The sequence below is a fragment of the Macaca thibetana genome, chromosome 4, assembly GCF_024542745.1.
Source record: "Macaca thibetana thibetana isolate TM-01 chromosome 4, ASM2454274v1, whole genome shotgun sequence".
Taxonomy (NCBI): Eukaryota; Metazoa; Chordata; class Mammalia; order Primates; family Cercopithecidae; genus Macaca; species Macaca thibetana.
In genome coordinates this window covers 77,570,512-77,595,639 of record NC_065581.1, presented here as the reverse complement: position 1 = coordinate 77,595,639, position 25,128 = coordinate 77,570,512, and the positions used below count along the sequence as shown (strand labels likewise).

The 25,128-nt window shown below is 35.5% G+C and overlaps 2 protein-coding genes across 8 annotated transcripts in view; one reads left to right on the top strand and one right to left on the bottom strand.

The window, feature by feature from the left end:
* Positions 1-25,128, top strand: part of HMGN3 (high mobility group nucleosomal binding domain 3) — a 1,231,743-nt gene that overhangs the window by 56,425 nt on the left and 1,150,190 nt on the right. The window lies entirely within an intron of this gene.
* BCKDHB (branched chain keto acid dehydrogenase E1 subunit beta) overlaps positions 2,251-25,128 on the bottom strand; it is a 245,436-nt gene continuing 222,558 nt past the window's right edge. For 3 of the 5 annotated variants that reach the window (XM_050789636.1, XM_050789639.1, XM_050789638.1), the window contains 2 exons: positions 4,677-4,825; positions 2,251-2,545 (listed from right to left, as the gene is read on the bottom strand). In XM_050789636.1, coding sequence (XP_050645593.1) covers positions 4,685-4,825 — 141 coding nt within the window. In that variant the 3' untranslated portion in view covers positions 2,251-2,545; positions 4,677-4,684. Of the gene's footprint in view, positions 4,826-25,128 lie in introns of all 5 variants that reach the window. The other 2 variants (XM_050789637.1, XM_050789635.1) reach the window with 2 other exon arrangements.

Sequence of the window (25,128 nt, the reverse complement as noted above, 5' to 3'; positions counted from 1 at the left end):
CAGTCTTTTAGACTGCAGTGTCATTGATTAGGCTGAGTCTAATACTTTTTGTTTCTGCATGGGTATCCCCACTTTCTATTCTGAGGTACCTGGCTGGGTCTGGGTCAGGGCCATCTCTGTGGTTAACACTGCACAGTGTTGGGATTGGCAGCCTCTCCGGAACCACATGTGGTGGGGAGAGGGAGTTCTCTAAACAAACAGCAGTGCTGTTTCTAGAAGGTGGAGGCCGGAATGCTAGGCAGCCAGAAACCACATGTATCCACTCTAGGCAAGCTGATGAGAAAGGGATTTCATGAAACCAAATGTGGACCTTCTGAGTGGGTCTTCTAAACATTTTGACCAAGAGTTTTTAGATTATGAGATTTAAACCTAAGGTATTGAATTGAGGTAATTTTCTGAATCTTATTCTTCATTTTTCTAAAATGTCCACAGGTCTTTTAGTTACCTTGGCTAACATATCAGTTGCATAGAATGCAGTTATTATATTTTTTTCCTGAAAGAATTAGATAATTTAAACTATGGAAATTAAATTAGTTTATATATCCATGTTGTCACAAGAAGCAGACATTATTATGTGAGGCTGGGAGCAGTGGAGGATTTTGGACCTGGCATTCATTTAAAATCTCTCAAGGGCATTCTTGCCACTATTTTCTTATTTTCATAATATGGACTCTTTCTTTCATGTAAAAATGTATTTTTGGCAATAAATTAAATGTGTATGTATGTCTTATGCCATAGATTGAGTTTAGTGTTAACTGTAAAGGTTTATTGGAAGAGAAGAGAGTGTTTACTGGTGGGGACTGCAGGGCTAACTAGAGGTGAAAAGAGGCTCTCAAATGCAGGCATATAGTACACAGATCACCCTCACAGTTATTCTCACACTTGCTATCTCAAAAACAGAGTTAAAGAAAGTAAAATTAAAATAGCTAAGAGAAAATCCTTAAAATACCAAATGAATAGAAAATACAGCATCAGAAAGATACAACAGCCATAAAAAATTAGTTCCACTAAAATCAATATGTTTAACTACAACCCACTGTAGGCCAAGGTGGCAGACCACCGTACATGTCCTGTTCTGCTGGACTGACTGTGTCAGTGCAGAGTTCCCTGTAGGATGCTTTGAGCCATTAGTGGAGAACAAAGACCAAAGCCAAAGTCCATACTGAGTTTTGGCATCTTAAACTCAGAATGTTCTGTATGGTAAGCCAACTGGACTCCCTAAATCTTTTCCAAACTTGTTGCTGACAAACTACATCTTTTCCCTTCCTATGCTGTACAAGTTTTTCTATTTTTAATCCAAGGACAGGGTTTTATTTTTACAAATGATTTGGTTCATTATTTCAGACCATAGCTATTCCGACTCTGTGATCAAGTGCCTTTACTTTGCCTCCAAGTTTCCGGTAATCTACAAAAGTTACCTTCTGTATCCTCCTTCAAATTGCTGGTAAAAATAGATAGGACACAACTTGTTAAATTACAGTTTTAAAGGGACAAATACAATTGTAGTTCATAGAAAAGCATGTTTGTTTTTTCTTTTTTCCAGTGTTTCTAGAGAAAGGAAAACATGACAACCCTCATTCTTTGCTTTATGGGGGTAGACACCTTTTTCCTGAAACCCATGAGAGGAAACCTTCTGGAACTATGGGAGGGGAGGTGTGTCGGGGTGAGGGGTTCTGCTGGAGGATTTGTTATTTAGACAGACTAAGGCTTGTCTAAAATGTGGTGAAGAGCAGAAGAGGCAGAGTAAGAAACAAGAGGACTGGACAATGTCCCCTACAAGGAGGTTTCCTCGTGTCAGAGTCATCTGTTGCTGCTAATGTTGTTTTTCCTTTTTATCCAAGTAACATAAAGAACATGGGCAAAAATTGCTTTGCAACATCATGGCAAAACACTACAGCTACAGCTAAAACTTGGCAGTTTTGTAATGGACAGGCTTATGCTGTCCATCTCACGGAAAAGAGGCAGTAGGAAAAATTCTGCCCCACCACACACTGGGGAGGTGAGTACATTCATTACGACACCTTGTTCAGGCAAGAGGGAAGAATGAGGGAAAACATTCTAGAAGTTCTGTCAACATATAACCATCCTGATCATAAAGAAACTGAACCAAATACAATAAAGTTGAAAAGTCACCATTTCTATAGTGAATACTGTACTTTAATTCAGATTTAATTAACAAGTTCACAAGCTATTACTCTCAAACAAAAACTTTTTGCTAAAGGAAAAAAAAAAGAACACAAACAACCCAAAGACAATTTGATTTTACTTTATTGAATACTATCACACACACAATATTTACAGATGTAATTAAACAGAATTTATAAGATTACCAAGTGGAATATTTTTCAAAGTTAATCTGAAACTCTTAATGCAAATCATCAATACATATGTGTTACAATACAATAATAGAATGTAGAACTTTTCAGCCAATATCATGATGGTTCATTTAATTAAAACTCTCTTTTCAAAAAGAGGTAAGTCTGAGGAAATATAAAAAAAATTCAGAAAAAATATTTCCATATCTAGTTATAATCTTCCAGCTTTTCTGTAAAAGAAATTATAGACATTCTCAATTGCATACATGACTATTTTCTTTAATACCGTATTTAACTTTTAGCATATTGGAGTTGTTTTTCTTTTATCGTATTTTCAGCATAGGTTTAAATGTTTTTCTTATGTTTCAAAAGGAATACCACATCTGAATATTACTTTAAAAATAGCAACGAGGCACGTGGCCACCATTATTACCTTGGCTTTTTATTATGCTGGTCCACGGAAGGGAACCACATGGACAACAAAAGTGAGGGAGTCCTCTAACCAGTTCTAAGTGTGATTCATTGTAGATGCCAGTTGCTTTCACAGACATCGAGAAGACATCAGAAATACAGCATCTACACCTGTATATCTGAGAGAATACTAGGCATCTGTGGGCCAATGGTCCTAACTTCCATCTATAACAATATTCTTAGATTAGAACCACAGAAAATGTAGGGATTATGGTAGCACAGTGACATATGAGGGAGAGTTAACTTCTCTATCCGCACAAATGTAAAGGCATTTCACTCTGATTTTCTGTGAGCTAGATTTACTACCCATACACAAAAGTCAAGAATTCTAGCATTTCTGATCTTTAAAAAGTAGACAATGTGCTATTATACAGAGTTTATTTTCCTTTGGAAAAAAACACAGTTCTTCAAAAGATATTACTATCATTTTTGGAAAAACTAGATATTAAAATGTAAAGGATCTAATCGTATCTACTCATTTGAAACATTTCAAAATCAGTGTGTCAGAGATACTAACGTCTATATGAAAACTCTGAAAAATTAACTTAATAATTTGTAATGTATTCATTTTGTTAGAATAACACTAGTGAAGGGGCTGATAAGCATGACTTAGAAAATCATAATTAATAAATATCATTTATTATCCACTATGTAATAAATATTCACTAGCTAAAAAAGGTTCTGGAAATGGTAGTGGTGCTGGGTTTTGGGGTTGGTTTGTTTGTTTTCAAGTAAAATTTTCCCTTATATGCAATAAACAGATCTTTTGCTCAAGAAATTCATTTTTCAGATAATATACAGGCAAATTTCAGAATGTCATGAATTATCATGTAAATAACTAGAATGTAAATTAATGGTGCTTGAGGGGCCATTTTTAAATAGAGAAAGTATGCCTATTCATGAACAGTTTAAGTAGTTGAAAAAATATATACAAAAATGAACGTTGAAGTTGAAACAATGGTATAAAGTACATTTGCAATCTAAACCATGGTAGAGAGCATCTTCATCTAGTGATTGACTATTCAATGTTAACACATGCATGCATCTTTTTTAAAAAATCACATATACAGGCCAGACACGGTGGCTCACGCCTGTAATTCCAGCATTTCAGGAGGCCAAGGCAGGCAGATCACAAGATCAAGAGATCAAGACCATCCTGGCCAACATGGTGAAACCCTGTCTCTACTAAAAATATAAAAAATTAGCTGGTAATGGTGATGCACACCTGTAGTCCCAGCTACTCAGGAGACTGAGGCAGGATAATCGCTTGAACCCAGGAGGTGGAGGTTGCAGTGAGCCAAGATTGCGCCACTGCACTCCAGCCTGGTGACAGAGTGAGTCTGTCTCAAAAAAAAAAAAAGAAAAAAGAAAAAAAAGAAATAACATATACATATGCTAGATATGTTTCTATTAAATGTAAATATAGCCAGGTGCAGTGGCTCACGCCTGTAATCCCAGCACTTTGGGAGGCTGAAGTGGGTGGATCATTTGAGGTCAGGAGTTTGAAATGAGCCGAGCCAACATAGTGAAACCCCACCTCCAATAAAAACACAAAAATTAGCTGGGCATGGTGGCAGGTGCCTGTAATCCCAGCTACTCAGGAGGCTGAAGCAGGAGAATTGCTTGAACTCGGGGGTAGGGGGGAGGTTGCAGTGAGCTGAGATCGCACTACTGCAGTCTAGCCTGGGCGACAGAGTGAGACTCCATCTCAGAACAACAACAACAAAAATGTAAATACACTACTATAAATTTGAATTTTTTTCTAAAGCACATAGTTTCTTCTGAAAGTTGCCTTATACCAAAACACAAAACACTGATGATTGCTGTGTCTTGGTTAATAGTACGTTAATGTCAGGGGCACATAATAGCTTTCTCAAAATGTATACTTACCTATATGGTCAGTAGTTGATCATTTTTCGAAGGGCATCATAACACTTCCATTTGTCTGGGATGTAGAATGGTTCAAAAATGTGAGGAAATGGTGTGTCATAACCACATACTCTTGATATAGGAGCCTCTAGGTTCAAGAAACATTCCTCCTGCAGACAAAATCAGGATGGTTACTTCAAGAATTTTTTTTATTCACAGAAATGAAATGGTGCAACTTAAAATATTTCACTCACTCAAAATACAATTGCATCTAAGGACATTAAAAATATTTAAGTATACTGTAATATGAAAAAAGCAGGTAACAGCATGTTAGCATGATCCCAGTTTTACTATCTGTTTTCATGTATGCACATGCATTATACCTGTATATATATCTATTGTCTAAGCCAAACTGGGATAATATCAAACATGCTGTTCTATGAATATGAATGGAAAGAATTATAAAAATTCAACAAATGTTTACAGTAGTTAACTCTCAACATGAAACTGGCAATAATATATACTTTCTCATTTCCTGTTTTTCTGATATTTTATACAATGAACATGTATTACTTTCATAATAAATGTTAATAATTCCTCCATGTCCCAGCCAGACTGAACTTCTATCAGTTACTTGACTGTGTTCTCATCTCTCTCATAGTCTGGTTTCTGTAGATGCTGCTGGGTCTCTGGCCACTCACACCCCAAGGCCACAGCTCTTTGCCTGACTGATGTGTGTACAAATCTCAGGTTATTACCTCAGGAATCATTCCTGCTGGGAAGCCTTCCTTGACAGCACCTCCCCAACCCTACAAGGCAGACGAGGGAGGGGCTTCTGCTCTGAGCTCCCAAAGCACTGAACTCGGCATAATCCATCGCAGTTGCCCAATTATCTGTCTTCCACGAGAGACTATGAGCCCCATGAGGCTAGAGATCTGGTTTAAACATGTAAAACCTCAACCCCAGTAGAACACTGTAGAAAATTATTTTCAGGAGAAAAAAATGTTACTCAAGTAAAATATTCAAATTTGAATTTATTTTGAAATAGGGTCTCACTCTCTCGCCCAGGGTGAAGTGCAGTGGTACAAACACGGGTCACTGCAACCTCGACCTTCCAGACTCAAGCAATCCTCCCACCTCAGACTACCAAGTAGCTGTGACCACTTGTGCACACCAACACGCCTAGCCTGCCCGCCCGCCCGCCCTCCCTCCCTCCCTTCCTTCCTTCCTTTCTCTTGCTCTCTCTTTCTTGTCCTTTCTTTCTCTCTTTCTTTCTCTCTCTTTCTCTCCCCTCCCTCCCTCCCCCTCTCTCACTCTTTCTTTCTTTCTAGAAACGGGGTCTTCAACTCCTGGGCTCAAGTGATGCCCAGCCTCACCATCCCAAAGTGCTGGGATTACAGGTGTGAGCCCCCAAGCCTGGACTGAAAATAAAATGTTTAGAGAGTTAAAAAATTTGAGAGACATGTGATTAAACTATTCTGAGGAAAATAATATTACTTTTAACATTCACAGCTATTACCTAAAATGACACCTTGGTATTTACTCACATGTTTACACATTGTCTTCCTTTATAAAGGATTTAAGGAGGCCCAATTTTTTTTTAACATATTATACTATGTTTACATTTTAATTCAAACAAAATTTTTACATGAAGGAATCATGATACTTCATGCTTTATCCCTACCCTCTGTGTGATTTCTTCCAGTGACAAGTGTATTGGGGCAGAAAGAAAATGCAAACAGCACAAATTAGCTCCAAAAAGAACCTATTGGACATTTACAGACCTCCCTTTGGCCCCAATAACTATCACGATTTACAATATCAAACACCAAATAAGTGTTGGTATTCCCTAGCAACTGGAAATCTCCACGAACAACTTTAGGACTTTTAATACACACGATTTAAAGAGCCACCTAAGAGATTCCACTACTAATAAGCTGAAAAGAGATGACAGACTGGGTGGATTGTTTCTTGTTTGCAACAAGTCATTTTAAAGGGCTTTAAATTGTCAGTTTGGGATTAAGTCGGTTTTATTACTTTAGCTGACACAGGGCTGTTTTTCTATCTACCCTGAATACTGAGCTCTTCATAAACAAGCTATCCATGGAAAATTAAGGGCAAAATATTTTACTAAACAAACGCCTTTGATTTTATACCTGTTATAAAACGGCTATTCTCTTGAACTAGTAACTTGGAAAGTTGGCCTACCACAAGAAGATCTGTTGATATTTGTTAAAATCACTCCTTTCAGCATAATGACTAACATCATCAAACTGGGTTTTTATTTTTTCAAATAGCAATGCTCCTAACTCCTCAAGAATGCAAGCCTCACTCTTTCCAGGAATACATCTATATGTTTGCACGAGCATAGGAAAACATCTGCTGTGAAGACACACTTGAACTGTAAACAGTGGTTACCCTTTGAGGCTGCGAATGACAAGGAGGTGAGAGACAACTCCACGTTGTGCTTTATAATATATTGTTTTGGTTTTTAGAAAACAGTATTAATTTTGTAATAAATGATGCTGAAATAAAGGAAAACAATAAAGTGAATAATGGTTTTCTTATATGAATAAAAGTTCCTGTTTGATGTTACATAAATTTGTGATTTTACACATACAGCTTCCTTAATTTGGAAACGATGACTGTAAATTATGTAGCATTAAGTTGTTCTTAAACACTATTATAAGTATGCAAAATGTAAAAATCATGGAAGATAATTCAAGGATATATAAGAGAAGACTATGAATAGGGTGTTCAGTTTTTTAAAGAATATACGCTGACTGACTGAAACAGCTTGAAATTCTCTTTACAAACAAAAGCACATTAAAGAGCCTTAAGTTATATTTTCCACGAACTTCAGTTTATACTTATTTTTAAGCAGTTGGAAGTAAGACTCTTAGGTCAATTAAGCAGCTGTATAGTTACTTCTCACTGAATTGGTTCACATATAAATAATTTATGTGTAGTATGTTTCTTTGCACTACCACCAAAACAGAACATCCTTGTTCCGCCTCAGTGTTTTCAGGCAGAAGCTGTATACATGTACATATGTATGTACACACACACACACACACACACACACACACACACACACACAGAAAAACAAATACTGAATCCCATTGGCAAGTTTGTAAATTAACGGAGACAAAGTTTCTCTCCATTATGAATACATGAAGCCATAACCATAGCAACCACGTGCCCTGAATTTTCATAACAACTCAGATTAATCATATTCTTCTGTTCCATATCTTAAAAACCATATTTGATGACTTTTCATTCAGAAAAAGTAAGCCACATAAATTGGGAATTAAGTAATGGCATAGCCTACAGGGCTGCTGGGAGACTTACATGTATTATGCAGAATATGGGCTAGAAATGGGGAGTGTTTGTTTATGGTCTTTCTCCCTACAGAGCTGTGTATGTAAGCTGGCTCAGGCCACGTGGAACAATGACAGATGTGGCTGTGAGGCTCCAAAGCAGATTATAGTGTAACATGTAACCAGAAGCAACAGACAGGCACCTAGAGAAACTTTTCTCTAGCTATTTGGGGTCTAAAGTTGCACCCAGGATCCAGTAAAAAGGACTGAAAATGAACCCCGAAACAACGATTTAGTTTCGTATATTCTGTTGTCATATGTGCTTTCACATTGCCAGGTGCTTAAAGTAGATATTTCTTCCAAAAGATGCATGTGAAATTTTAGAATATAATATTTGAATTTACTTCTGAATATGCCTTTTTGCAACAGGAGAATTTTCATTCTAAATTATGTTAATAATAAGAAACTAGGCATGGGCTAAATGAGTTACATTTTATCTCATTTAACCATTTTAACAAATCTATGAAGTCAGTATTATACTCCTTTTCACAGGTGAGGAAATAAAGATAAAGGAGGTTGCCCAAGATCAAATCGCTACACACACGGCCAAGTAAGATTCAAACCTGACTACAAAGCCCATTTTCTTAGTCACTCTTCTGCAAATTTTAAGAAACTACTATTGAGAATAGCAATGATAAGGGGAAAAAATGAATTAGGAATACAAAAGAATGGTAGTGTGAAAGCAGGCTGGGATTATCAAGGTCTGACAACACAGCCTTGAGGGGCATATGAGTTAAGTTCAGTCTTAGAAGCCTCTTTCACATATAAAGAAAGGTAGAGGCTAAGGTATGTGAAGGAGCTGAAAACACAAACTTGATCATGAAGGTAGTACACAGAGTAATGAACAGATGGTCCTGGGTACTGGGAACCTCCTAAGCCACACTAAATGATTGTAATAGGCATAACTCCAACTGTTTATATATTAGCCATCTGGATTGCTATGCACATTATAGCCAGAAAAGAAAGCAAACAATGTGAAATAACAATTCCAAATCATTACAATCATAGACACAGGCAAAATAAATTGTCTTCATTTGACTATTTTCTGTAACAAAATAAAACAAAACAAATTTATCTTTTTGTTTTGTTTTATTTTTAGAAAACAAAGTATCTTGTTAAAGTTAGGAAAGACAGAGAACCTTTAAATTTTCTAGCAGGTAAGAAAGGACAAGTACAAATTAAAAGAATAAGATCCATTATGGTTTTAAGTAAAATATATTTATGGGGCTTTTAAAAATTAAGAGTATGTCATTTATTCCCATGTTTTGATGAATGTAATATGTTACATATTACATGTACATAAATTCACATATATTAGAGTTTTCACAGGTTTCCTTGGGATCTCTCAATATCTAACCCTATTTCTCCATTCAAGTTTTAAGTATGTCCATCCCTAATTCTCCTTGTCACAGTGTCACTGGAGTTATATCACTGAAATTTCTGTCTCAGGCATTACACATCATGGCTTAATTCACCCTCAACTTTTTTTTTTATGGCAAGGTTTCATAATATAATTGATACAGCATGGAATCTGGAATTCTATCTGAAGGGATCTTTGTTCTATTGTGATTTAACCTCCCCGAGGTTTGTACTGTTTATTCAACATCAAAATAGAAGTATTACAATTCCCCATTATTGCATTTTCCTATTGTTTTATGACTCTATTGTTATCTTGCCTTTATGTCTACTCAGATTCTGCAGCAGCATATAAAAAGTACCTGGTTTCATGCCTGACATGTCGTTGTGCTCAATAATTGCTAGACTTTACAAGTTAAAGGTATCCCATATTTATAATAAACACAAGGTATTTTAAATGATAGACCAAATTACCACGAAAGACAAAATTCAGGTACACAGAACGGTCAAACCTGAAAAGCAGAATCCGTATAGCACAATGCCTAAACAGCTATCATTTATTAAACACTTACTAAGCCTAAAATGTGTAAGAAAATACCAAAAATATGTAAGGGCTGTATGAAGAAGAGGGGTGGAGGGCACTGCTAGAAAGCCTTAATGCACTCAGGCCTCTAGGAAAGGCAGTGTCCGGTGCTGCCCCCTGGTGGGGAGCAGGATGCCCAAACACTAATTGCTGGTTCTGGGGGGTTGGAAATCCCTCCGCGCACACAAAGCGCCTATTTTCCCACTATAGAAAAAATGGCCTGTCAGTCAACTTCCGAAAAGTTACGAGTAAAAGAGGCCCATAGACAACTGGATGTAATGAACGTATACACACTTTAAAAAACAGAGTCAAGAATAAAGACCATCCAATATCATTTGGTGTGTTTTTAAAGAAATCATTTCCTTTTTGTTTTTTAATGCAAGACAATTCCAGGCTCAGATTTCTTTCTAAGAACAATTTTGGAATAATTTTTACTCAGTTCTTCTGACGGAAAGTTGGCTACAGCCCATTGTGCAAGACTACATACCATCTTGAGCTGGAAAACTGTGAAGAAAAGTTCAAAGTGAGATCGGAAAATTAGAGGTCTTTTATATATGTTCCCACTTCTTATATGGCTGGTATACACTGATACATTTCCTTTCTTTTCCTGCAAAACTATTAACTAATTTTTCTAAACATTTAACGGAAAGCCAGAAAAGCAAGACATTGTAATAAGAAACATATCATAAGTCAAAACAGGCATACGTTTCCTGTAGGATTATCTGATAAATCAGAATTTTATGTTCCTCCTTGGACCAATGAGAAACATCATTCCACAACTTAATTTCCAAGTAGTAACCCAGAAAATTAACATTTAATTTACTTTGCAAACAACAAGGTCCAGGTTATTTCATGTAATCATTATACTACCACAACACACTTAACTATGAAAATATACTTTATTTGGACAGGACTAAATTATAAATATAATGAATAAATATACAGATAATATAAATTATAAATATAATGAGTATTGAACAGGACATATAGCGATCATGCAGCTATAATTTCTTCTGTAGGAAAAAAACATTAAGAAATAGCATTAAATGATGTGTGAATGCGCTTACTTTTAAACCTAAATTGGAACACCATTTAGTCCTTAATTATTAAATAAAACAGCAGATATTTTGCTTCTAAATGCAATTACCTTCTAGAGGTCATAATTAGTAGTATAAGAGTTAAACTCCAAGAATATGAGAAAAACAAAACCAGTATTCTAACATGATGTATAGTTGATACTTCTAAAGTCCGTGAACTCAGAGATTTATATTTGTCCTAGTTATGTAAGGCCAGACATCACTCAGCTTCCAAATATTATCACAGAATATTTACTTTAAATTTGTTTCAAATCTGCCATGAACATTTGCCCATAGTCAAAACATGAGTTTTAGCAAATGAGAAAAAAATGATTCTGGTCTCTTGAATCACACTTTCTCAGCAAATGAGTCACAGAAACCTGTGAAGGCAATATGCCAACAACTCCAAATTAATTTCATTACTGAATTAAATAAACACAACTTTATGAATGTAAAATATTATTTTTCATTTAAGCTAATGCTTTAAACAATACATAGCATATGTGAAAAATAAAGCTTAAAAATATATTAGTATGTACCAATTTTTCAAGAGCATGGATCTATGAAATTAATTATTTGGAAAGCAGAGTCTCTAACCTACCCCCGAACTAATAGGATGCTCCCCCAAATGTTAGAGGTATGCTTATTTTATTAAGACCATGCACATGAGATGCACAGAACAAACGCTCATTGATATAAGGTCTCTCACTCTTAAAACACAGCTGAACCAATATAACTGAGTAAGACAGTAGATGAATAATATAATTTCACCCAGATTTGTATAACACTTAAAACATTATTATCAAGCCTATTTCAACAATGCTTCTATGTAAAATCATAATCTTGACTAAATTAAAATCTGAGATCTCTATTACTTAACTTCACTGAACCATCTTCAATGTCTGCTGACTTAAAAAAAAAAAATCCATCTCTTCCTCTTTAATGCAAATTACTGGCAATTTGGTTTTTTTTTTTTTTTTTTTTTTTTTTTTTTTTTTTTTTTTTTTTTTTTGCGCTAAGATTTCTTTCCACTAGTTAAAGAATGGAATGGAATCCTAAATTAGGATTTTCATTTAAATTCAGATTCCATTTTTAAAGTGGATGCTTATTTTTTGAAGTGAGAAAGAAATGTTATTTCTGATCTAAATGGGCTTCCCTGGATACAATCTAGCTACCTAAAACAAAGTTGGAGAATGGTATTAACACATGCATAGAAATAATTAGTGATTCAAATTCAATAGCTGTTCAGAATAAAATCATACATTAATATAAAATTGTCAGAATTTCAATATATTACCTGTAGAAACTGAAGTAAATTTTAAAATCAAAATTTAACATTAAACCAATAATTTATGTATTAATTTAGATTATTAAAACAATTATAAGAATATGAATTACTACTATTTTCTCAAAACCATAGCTTTATAAATTTTGCTATTTTAAAATCAGAAGTAAGCAACAACAAGGAAGTGACAATTCATTTCTGTAATTTATAATCTTATATAAAATCACTTTTTAAAAAAGTACACTGTGCTTATTGTGGTCCAGAGAACATACTTAAATATTTTAAAATATTAACTCATTTCAATTTTTATAAAATCTAAATTAGCAATCATAAAGGTAAGAACAAGCACCTCATCTAAACCACTTTGTTTTTCCAGGTAAAATCTGTAAAAGCTTGGTTCTGCTTTCAATTTCTCCCCTGCATACAGTCTTGAACTATCACTCAGTTTCCTCACCATTTTCATCTGCAGAGCACTGCGAGAAACAATGGCAAAAAAAATTGTTCTTCACTAAATCTCTCTGCAACATATTCTGTTTATTTGCTGCAGTCGGCCTCTAAAGATGTTTGAGGCTTTAAAAGTTCAAAGACTAAAATTTAAATTCTTTATGAGATACACTATGTGCAAGTTTTGACATTTAAAATGTACTGGGCTACCATGCTTTTGTTAAAACACTTTACATTCAATAAAGAGGAAAAAAGGCAATGCTCTCAAATTTCCACAGACGTTGAAGCTTCTCAAATTTTATAGTTCAAATTCTTCCTATAGAAGAAAGCACTGACGGCAACGTTTGAAAGTGGAATTTCCTTAGAATGTGGAAGCATAATGATAAACATAAGCGACTTGCAGTACTGGGTCATCTCATGAACAATCGCTCTCTGTAAGGTAGGATTTCTGATTTGCTTGGCACCAATAAATGTAAAATACTCCTGAAAAGTGGCTTTTGATGATCATACAAAGCATTCAATTTTTCTTCTTGTTCACCCCCCCCACCAACAAAATTCTTCATCTAGCAGTCTAACACCACCAAATGGTATTCTGAAGACAGAAATCAATCCTGGTTAAAGCAACCAGACAATTCCTTTGTCTCAGGAAAGAGAAAATACATTCTTTTAGAATTTGAAAGATTGGAGCTACATTAAGATTTCTCCTAAAACTTGTCACTGTTCCAATTTTGCAACCTGTTTTTAAGTTTGAAGACTAATTAGAAAACGAAACTACTAGAATAGAGTGATTTCTCTCTCTCTGGCACCATCTTTCTAAAAAGTATGAGAAGCCAGATACTTTTTGAAAGGATTAAATTAGACAAAATAAAAAGTACACACACACACACATATATATATATATATATATATAGAGAGAGAGAGAGAGAGAGAGAGAGAGCGACATATGACTGAAATATTTGCTATTTTACAAATTGTAATCTTTTGATAAAACACTTTTATTTTACTGCTTTTTCCCTTCTCTTTAAATATGCTAAATTTCTTTTAGTGTATGTTTAAAAGAATGCAAAGGACTTGCTAAACACAAAAAAGACAAGAAAAAGGGGAAGGGAGAATCTATTTTTATCTACACAATGCCAAAAGAGATGTACCAATGTTTTTACTAAAATTAAACTTACTTCTTTTTTTTACAGTTAATCTTGGGTGCCATAGCAACACAGACTTTAAAGCTTGGTTTTGCTCAATGAATAAATCAGACCAAGTCATTTTTCAGCAGTTTATTCCAGTCACCAGATCACTGCAATTTTACTAATAAAGCACAGCAGAAATAAATGTTCTATACTATCATCAGTTATTAGGGAAATGTAATCAGAAATTTGTTAATTGAACCCCATTAGTAAATTTATCTTTGTACTCTCAAAGTTTAATAATTGAACAAATTAACAAAGCAAACAAGTTTCTGGCAGGAATATCTGACCTAAGAAAAAATTGCTTGAAATTGCTCTATTATTTATATGCAGATGATTTTTGCTAGCATGATGAGTTCAAACTATTCACTAAAACACATCTAGCAATTGTAATTATTGTTTATATCCAATGAAAATAAAATGCAGAATCCAAAATATACTTTTCTACTATATCTACCCTATGGTTCAGCTTTAAATTTGGTTAGTATTTTATACAAAGAAGCTTTTCAGATTGAAAAGCTTTTGCATGCACACATTTTCACGTTCAAATTTCCAGAATTGGGAGACATTTCAGAATTAGGGGAAAAATACATGTGCCTTGTTTTTTACTCCCATAATTGGGTAAATGGTATGCTGATAAGATGAACCCAGTTTCATACCTATTTTCACAAAGTACATATTACCTGCTCAGTATAGACAAATTTCTAATAAATCTGTTAAAACCATTGATCCATTAATGAAGAGGTAGTTAGTGACTGGAATCTGGTTCTGGATACTTTCATAGTTAAGTATAAAATATAAAATTAAAGATGCTCAGAGATACTATTTATTAATAAATTTAGGTAAACTAAATGTATATAGTTCATATGAAAAGCTATCAGTGACATATTTTGTTTAGATGAACCAGGGCATTTACTTAATAATTTTTATCTACTTATTTGGGGCTGAACTACATGAATTCAATCATGTCTCTCAATTAGGAATGAGAGGCTACCAGAGGTAACAGTAGTTTGTGTATTTGTCATTCACCAAAGATAATGACTTATATAAGCACCCAGGGACACACTAACAATTCTGTGCATCATTGACACATCCCATCCTGGCAGAAATTCAGAGAAACAACATGGAAGCATATAGAAAAAAATGTATTTGCCCATATGTCTATTTTAAAAAAGGAATATGTACATGTGTACAGAAAACAGAAAAAAAAACAAAAACAGATGGTTACCCAGACTAAATACTAACCACACAGATATTATTTAATTATAAATAAAAATAGCTATTTATATAGTCTCCTTTAATCCTTTCAACAACTTTATGTAGTAGTAAAGACAAGTAAGAAACTGAAGCTGGGAGAGGTTAAGTGAGGTGACCACTATCACATAGGTGTACAACATTTGTTGGTATAGGCACCAAGTCTCCTGGTTAATTTTAGGTGCATTGCAGAAGACTTTGAAGTTTTCATAAGAGTCTTGCTTGGATACAAGGGGAATTCTGCACTTAGTGCTATTATTGTACCTATGAAAAAGAAACTAGCGGAATTATCTGCATGTTTATGTCAAGTCCAATACGGATTTTAAGAATATGTATAAAAAGCTTAGCAGTTTAATTCCTTTTTGGGGGAACTAGGGGGTCAGTCATTGGGGAATACAGGGTCTCTTTAATCAGAGTTACAGTAGGTTCCATACAAATTTGTACTTTTTTTTTTTTTTCTTTTTAGTACTTGCTGGGAAGATGAGCAAATAACAGGAAAGATGGACACGGGTGGAACTTTCTGATTAATTCCTAGCCGTTTGCCTGCGTGCAGTGCATGAGCTGCCACTTGAGCTCTAAAACTGGTTTTGAATTCTGATTTGAACCTGATTCTGACTTGAGATTTGATGGTGAACCTATGGTAGGATGTAAGTTTGAAAGGTTTCTTTTTTACTGTAAGGGTAAAAAAAAAATCATCAGAGTGCTTCATCAAGAAATTAAACTTGTTCCCTCTCATTTATTTCCTTATTTATGGCTAGACAAATTTAGGTAACTAAGTAATTTGATTAAAATGTGACAACTTTTTGACAGATTAGAAAATATTTTAAATAAACATAGTTTACAAGTTTTACCCTAGCCTTAACTTAAACTGGAATGTAAAATTTAACCTCTCCTCTCAGTAAGTATTTTACAGCTATCCTCCACAGTTAATTCACTTTGTAGAACTCTAATACTAAAGAACAAAACTTCAGGAGTATTTAAAGAAATGTCTCTTGAGTCTAAAATTAAATTCCTTTTTTTTGCAATTAAAGTAACACATACCAGAACAAGTCATTGCAATTAAATTAACCTTAACACGTAAATACAAGTGCAGTATAGGATCTCACTGTCTCAGACTGCACTCTCCAGCTTCAAGTAGTGGTTATTGGCGCAGCTCTCACAGCTGGCACTGGGGTGTTTATTAAAGAGCTGTGGGCTCTCATGAGAGGTGTAAAGCTAGTTGTACACACATAAGCGCCATCAAGCAGACATGGGCACATGCAGATGGATCAGTCCCCATGCACAGGTCCCAGTTGTCTATGACAAGCATTTTAGTCATCCCTGCGAGCATCACTTTTAAAAACTCTTTTAAAAAGTATATATGCATATAATACATCTGGGTTTATGGTGCATTAAATTTCATCATTTTTAATTCCTAGCCCCCCCAAATGAGCATGCTTACAATTGACATAACAAATCACCAACCCACAAGGATTTTCTTTAGGTTTCTTCAAATGCTAATTATGTAGCAAATCTAATTAAGCTCAAGTGAATCACTTCAGCAGTAGGTACTTCAGTTACTTCATAACTGCCAAAAGGGATGAGAAGTGTCTACTCTCCCTCCAAAGCAGTCATGCTGTGTGCCAAACTGATAACCGTTAAACACAGCTGCAGAGCAAATGTGCAGTTTGGTCCTGTAAATACAGTGTTCACACATCAACCTGCGCTGTGAGCGATGTAGAATTCAGAACAACCGACTGCAGATTGGCTCATGTTACATGAGTATTATAGATGAGTGCTGTTTCACCCAGCACAGCTTGAGCAGATTTTGATGGGCCATGAGAGTTCCCTCCATCTAAGAATATATACTGAAACTCTAAAAACACCAAATATTGATAAATTTATTGGATCAACATCTGGTCGAAGTGCTTTGCTTTTAAGCTCCATAGCTCACATGAATAAAATTATAAAGGTCATTTTGTGTGTTTGAAAACACACTTATGGAATGGTTAACACAAAAATCTATTATTTAATGTCATCCCTGAAGAAATATATGCTGTCTTTATCATAAATGTTTTTCCTTTTATTACAGTAGGTAAAAGTGAAAAACAAACCTATAAGCAAATCTAAGCTACAGAAATTAAACTCTCTTTATTTCAGAAACCCAATTTCCATGGAAGGAAATCCTTTTCAGAGGGGCTCTCAACTGGGTGGGTTGCCGGATACTTAAGGCCATGACTGCATTCCCTCCAGAGGCTGTTAGATCACCATGGCAACTAACTTTTCTCTATCAATAAGCAAGAGCTACAAACGCTAATATTCTGAAAAAGCCATTGCCTTTTCTGTGGCAATAACAATATAACCTAGTTTCAAGATAGAAATATACCTCTTTTTGTGCAAAACAATTGTCTTAGCCAATAATTAATTACTAGAATTCAGCTTTGCAAATAAATACAAAAATAATAAAATCAGCCATTGTACTTCAGTTTCAAAACAAGGTAAAATTTGTGACATAGTAATCTAAGGATGGTACAGCTAAAGTGCGTGTGTGTGTAGGTCTGGGCAGAAAAAAAAAATTGGGTATTTCAGGAGCAAATGGCATATCAGAAGGAAAGCCAGCAACAAGAAAACAACACATACTTCCATGTAGCTCTTGGAGTTTCTTAAAAGAAGCACACATTTCAACAATTGTATTTCATAACCAGTAGTTGTTCTAGATACCTAATTCTTACTGTGTAGGGTAACAAATAAACTGACATTTTCCAAATTAAATACATATCCTTCCTATTTAGGGAGGTATTTGCCAGCTTTGTCTTCACTGGCTCAAGTATCAACAGCTAAATCTCTTAAGTGGTGTCTCATTTTAGGTATGCAAAAACATCACCAAGTATGACATACACAGATTTACAAGCCCAAATGGATCAGAGGTACAATGCCTGACATGGAGCAGGCATCAGTAAATATTTGTGAATGCATAAATATAGATTAAACAAACAATTCCAGTTTGTATTTCTATTCTGTTTCATCCTGGAGTGTTACTGAGCTTTGTCACTGATGAGGACAAATATAAATATATATATATTTATATTTATATATATTTATATTGTAAATACATATATATACTTATAATATATTTATATATTTATATATAATATATATATATATATATATATATATATATATATATATCAGCAAGACAGGAAGTAGAGTGTGGATACTTTTACTTCTTAGCAATCCCTGAAACTTCAACTCATCCACTAGATGCCACACTGGTGCCATTTTGATCATGTCCCTTTCCTAGATAAAAGGTTTTACTGGTTCCCCAAAGTTTATTTTTTACCCCTATTTCCCCCACAAAGTCCAGTAAAGACATGCACATGCCTACCTTCATTCCAAAGCTTTTTTTATATATATATAAGATCACCTTGACACAAGCCTCTCTTCTCAAACCCTTGTTTTCCTACACCCTGCTATCTTCACACATTCCACTTTTCAAATGTAGCTCAAATGCCCTTCTCCAGGAGCCTTTAGGATGTTGGTACTGGATCTTTTTAAAAATGCATTCATGTTTCAATCACTTATTAACATTTGAGTGTCCACTATGTCCCTACCCTCATAGAGTAGTGGGGGGAACGTGTTTGAGGAGTGCTAAAAAGGAAGTAAGTAAGGGGTCTGTGATAGACTTAACAGGGAACTCTGAGTTGCATAGTATGCTCAGGAAAGGGCTTTCTAAGGTGGTGTCATTTGAGAAGGAGAAACCAGATCTGCAAAGAACCCAGGAGAAGCACTCCTGCCAGGTCACACAGCAAGTACAAAGCTAGGAATGCAGAAAGGAGTCTGGTGAGATCCAGTTATTGAGAGAAGGCCTATGAAACGGCAGCACCAGCACAGGGAGGAGGGGGGGACACCCAAAGAGGGACAATGGAGCAGTAGGAAGAAGGGTACAACCAGATGCAATCAGAGGGTCCGATGGCCAGTTGACCAGCCCTGGCAGGAAGACAGTAACAGATGGTCTTGATACTTTATATGGCTATATTTTATAGAATATACACTTTTACAAGTGTAGCTAGGGAGCATCACAAGACTCTCCAGGTAACCTCTCAGGGTTCATTTATAGGATACCTGGAAATATCATTAGATATGAGTAATATTTTTGCTGGTAATCTAAGTGAGACACAACACAGTGAGAGGTAAATCAAACACACTATCAGTATGAGCAGATCCCATGTTTTTGTAATTTCATGAAAATTATTTTATTCAGTAAAAAAGTTTTTAAGGAGCAATACTAAAATGCCCATTTCTGAGAAACTTAGAAAAATTTAAATAGGGGATTTTAGAATTGAAAGTAGTTAGTCACTGTAGTTTGTAACTAATTGGAATCCTTTCTTGGCTACTATTCAAATATATTTTCTCTTCTAGTAATCTAATATATTTATTACCATATCTAGTGCCTTAAAGATATCAATTTCTCATTTACTCACACTACTGGTTTTCACTCCCTATTTCTTACCTCTTTCAGTATTTTTTAAATGATTATGTATTGTAAAGAAAAAGGCTTAAAATTGAGTAACCTAGCAACGTGCACAAAGATTGTAATTTTTATAAATGTTGTCTATTGTTCCTTGGGCAAGGAGTAGGAATCTACTGTGGAGAGAAACAGATTTTCATCTGCTTTATCTAGGGGCAGTAAAGGAAACCTTTCTCCCTCATTGACATTCTCTCTGTGTTTTCAGTTACCAAGGCTGATTAAAATACAGCAAATTCTGAGCTAGCACCATAATAATTTTGCTACCTAGCAACTTGGGGTAATTGCAAGTTAGTCTAAAAATGAAGGCAAAATAAAATTAGAAAGTTTTCTGTATATGCAATTATACAAAGTTCAGGAGGGTATATTTGTTTTCCCTTAAATTCTGATTTATGAGATTTCTGATTGTTTGAAAATTCTACTATGTCGCCTCTAGATAGGCACTGATCTCTTATAAAGTATAAGTTAATTCCAATCAGCTATCTTTTTATGTTGTGAAAAATGTTCCCTTTGGGAAAAACTAAAGAGTGACAAAACATCTCAACTTCTTTGGGTTTAGGGCTAATATTGTATTAGAAAGGAGACGAGAGTCCTTGTCCTGAATCTGTTATCGACTAGGTGAGTGACAAGACAGTGTGGCTCTCCCTTTTCCACTCAATCAGTCACACTGCCAGTGTATACTGATCAGCATGATAATAATCAAACTCCAGTAGCTAAAAGAGTAAATGCCCTTCCTGAATCCTTTTAATAGAATATATCCTAGCATACAATGTCTGGCACTCATCAGGCATTCAACAAATCAAGGTTTACCTGAAAAATCTAGTTTTCCCTTATCTTAATATCTCTCAGGCTGGGAGAAAGAGAAGGGCTTGAAAGTCCTTAGTCCCTCAATACTGGTAACAGAAGCATAGATTGAACAAAAAGAACTTCAGCCCTTAGTTCTTGACAAAGTTCAACTCAGATGGTCATCAGGTGACCATTTTAACACTAAAAGGCAGATAAAAAGAAAAGAACATACAGATGGTCATAGAGCAAAAATGAAATGAAATGAAGGGAGGGAGGGAGGGAGAGGGGAGAGGAGGGAAGGGAGGGGAGAAGGGAGGGGAGAAGGGAGGGGAGGGGAGAAGAGGGGAGGGAAAAAAGAGAAAGGAAGACAGTAAGAAACATCAAGGACCTTATGAAATCATTAAAGGCTTTTTTAAGAGGCATTATCTTGAATAAATGCTGAAAGGCTAACTTCATAGTAGTGAGATCACAAAGTACATAAAAGCTGGCCATACTGGTATAATCTTACCACCATAAACAAAACGGGTGGGGAAAGACATCCTGAAAGAGAAGTATGAGAATTCTTCAAATATGAGGTGCAGAGAAAACACTATTTATTTTTTAATATAAACCTAAAAAGTTGGACGAACTCTTTCATGGTGAAATGCAAAGGACTGCAAGTTTCCTGAGACCTTCCCAGCCCTGTGGCATTGTGAGTCAATTAAACCTCTTTCCTTAATAAATCACCCAGTCTCAGGTATGTTGTTATAGCATTGTGAGAATGAACTAATAAAGTCCCCAACTTAAGAAATCTTCGACTTAAAAATTTTTTGATTTTACAGTGGTACAAAAGCAAAATGTATTCAGTAGAAACCATACTTCTCTCATACAACCATTCTGTTTTTCACTTCCAGTATTCAATAAATTACATGAAATATTCAACACTCCATTATAAAATAGGCTTTGTGTTAAATGATTTGCCCAACTGTAGGCTAAGGAGCACATTTAAAGTATACAAGGCTAAGTTACAGGTTAGATGTATTAAATGTATTTTTGACCTACAATACTTTCAATTTATAATGAGTCTCCTGGAAGGTAACCCCATCATAAGTTGGGGAGCATCTGTACTGTTTTTGCAACTTCCTGAAGGCTTATACCTATGTCAAACTTATAAAAAAATTTTTAAAACATAGGCACAGGTTAAAAAGAATATCTTGCTAATCTGAATCTTATAACAAAGAAAGCATATATATGAGAAAGTAGAAGGACTGGAAATTGGAGTCAAGTAATAAACAAGGCTCTCATGCAGTCTGTCAGTAAGCATCCATGTGACTCTGGGCAAGTTACTTACTCTTCTTCTTTTTTTTTTTTTTTTTCTTTTGAGACTGAGTCTCGCTCTGTTGCCCAGGCTGGAGTCCAGTGGTGCCCACTGCAACCTCTGCCTCCTGGGTTCAAGCAATGCTCTGGGGTTTCAGGCAAAAGCCACAATGCCCTGCTAACTTTTGTATTTTTAGTAGAGATGGGGTTTCACCATATTGCCCAGGCTGGTCTCGAACTACTGACCTCAAGTGATCCACCCACCTCGGCCTCCCAAAGGGCTGGAATTACAGGCGTGAGCCACTGTGCTCGGCCAAGTAACTTACTCTTCTGAGTCTGTTTTTCTCTCTTGTAGAAAGGGTTGTCCTATCCTACAAGTTTCTAAAAATTGGATGTGTTAATTTTCGTGAAATGCAGTACATGTTTGGCATACTGCGGATCTTGAAAGAAAAATCAGTTTTCTTGGTCCTATAACCTATACTACACTATGGTGAAACAAAGTGAGAGACAGACATAAAACAGAATTTCACAGGTCAACAATAAAGGTCTCAAATGCCAAATCTAAGTGACGCCTCAGCCTGGAGGACTACAGAGAAGATCTCCAGGATACTTCTTTCATTTGTCAAACAGTAGCATTCAGGCTCTGCTATAGTAACCTTATGTCAGAGACTCCTGAAAAAACTGTAGTACCACATCTTTAAAAATAATTTTTTATTTTGAGGTATTTTAAAAATTTAGATAAAAACTGTGAAAATAGTACATGGCTTTCCCATATATCCCACAACTGGTTTCCACTATTGTTAATATTATTAACATCCTACACTAGTATAGTGTATTTGTCACAATTAATGAACCAGTATTGACACATTAAGTAAAGCCCAACCTGTATTCAGATTTCCTCAATTTTGCCCTAATGTCCTTTTTCTACTCCGGGATCCCATCCAGAATCCAAATTACATTCAGTCCTATTGTTTCCTTAATATCCCTTGGCTGTGACAGTTTCTCAGACTTTTGTTGTTTTTTGATGACTTGGACAGTTTTGAGGAGTACTGGGCATATATTTTGTAGAATATCCCTCAATTGAAATTTGTCTGGTGTTTCTCTCATGATTGAACTGGGGTTATGAGATTTTTGCTCATGTATTTTTAATCCCAAACTTTAATCCCAAATCAAACAGAAGTAATTGAAGTTTGACAGTTTAAACTTTCGAAACTGCTTTGAGATAAAAAACCATTTCTTAAGAATGTGATCACCACCATCAAATGGATTAACTCAAACGTGTCATTTACACTGTATACAAAAGAGTCCTAAAATCAATAGTTATGAGCTTTATCTTAAACAGTTTTTAGACTGTTAACTATTTTATTTCAACTGCTAATTTCATTTTGCAGGAGGCTTTGATAGTCATTTAAAAGTCTTACTGGCTTTTGTTCCATTTTTCAGAAAAATAGATTGCAGGGTCTTAAATGACATATCGAGCAATTCCATTTTTCTATACAATAGTAACCAGAACAGGTAAAGCTACACATTTGCCTGATAATCTCCAGAAATGTCATTATAGAAGTCCTAGATTCTGCCATAATATCAACATTGTGAAGTAATGATTTTTTCAAAAAAGGATCAGTAAGATGTGCTACAGATTGCTATATGCTACAGTGTTTAAGTTAATAAACCATGTTTGATCTAGTAAATTATTTGATATTTATTATATTCTATTCTAAAATAGCACAGATGTTTTCTTCTCTGAAATATTTGATGCTCAGAAAAATATCAGTACTACATAGTATTTTCTATATGTTATTCAAAACTGTCCCCATACAAGAGCAGTCATAATTTGCACATGTAAAATAATTCATTACATTGAATCACTGTGACTTTTACATACATAGTGGGTAGTATTGGCTGTCTACCAGCATCCATTCCCATCTTCCTATGTACTTTCTTGATTGACTTCGCAAATGAGCATATTCCATTCACCCAGCCTCAGTTACTAGTTGAAATACGACCTTAATGGTTTAATCAGGGTGAATTCAGAACTCTTGCTTAGAAGTGCTGGAGCCATATGGCCACCATGAGGGTATATGAAAGAAAAGGACGAGGTAACCACTAGCAGAGGGAGCGGGACAGCAGTATGCAGACAGAGGCTGGGGAGAGAAGAGACAAGGGAGGGAAGTGAGAAAGGGAAAGGTGTATCAAAATTAACTAGGAACTTTTGCCAAATGCATGTTCATCTCTAGTTCCTAAATTGCTGATACACTGCCCTAAGGGAGTAGCTGAGACTCACTGCTATATATGCTAATGTATATATGCTAGAATGTTCTTTCTGATGGGAGTATGTTGTATTTCCTGCTAATTCCTTGAGTTACAGTCCCATCTCTTTTCTGCCTTTCACTACCAAAACTTATCAAAATAAGTCTACATTTCCTGTCCTGGTTTCTTCCTCTCCCTCTCATTCCTACCTAATTAGGTCCTGCAACACTGTCCTATAGTAGCTCTCATACTTAGCTGCACATTAAGATCACCTGAAGAGCTTTAAAAATAGATGCCTGGGTCCCACCTACAGAAAGTCTGATTTAATTATTCTTTGATATGGTCACAGTATCAGAATTTTAAATGCTGGCAAATTGTAACGGATAACCAGGACTGAGAACCAGTTCACTGCTGAATAGCTATTATAAACGACATCTGAATGACCTAATAATGTGATTTTTTTCTGAGCTGTCTCTACTGTAAGATGAAAGGGTGGGGGGAAGTCACCATATATAAAAAATAATTTTGGGCCGGGCGCGGTGGCTCACACCTGTAATCCCAGCACTTTGGGAGGCCGAGGCGGGTGGATCATGAGGTCAGGAGATCGAGACCATCCTGGCTAATATGGTGAAACCCCATGTCTACTAAAAATAAAAAAAATTAGCCGGGCGTGGGGGTGGACACTTGTAGTCCCAGCCACTTGGGACGCTGAGGCAGGAGAATGGCGTGAACCTGGGAGGCGGAGCTTGCAATGAGCCAAGATCACGCCACTGCACTCCAGCCTGGGCGACAGAGCGAGACTCCATCTCAGATAATAATAATAATAATAATAATAATAATAATAATAATATTGCTTTTCTCACTAATAATTCCATAAGGTTGAAAAAACTGAAAAGGAGCAGCAAAATCAGTGTGAAGAAAAGAGCTCTAGGAATATGAAAGTGAGTGATGAGGGCGAAAGTGTGAGAATTCTAAGAGAAACACTGGATGAGAAAGTGTATGTTAGGGAGACACTGAAGGGAAAAGAGTTAGAAATCACTGTATGAAAAATCGGCCAACATACAAATTCCCCTCT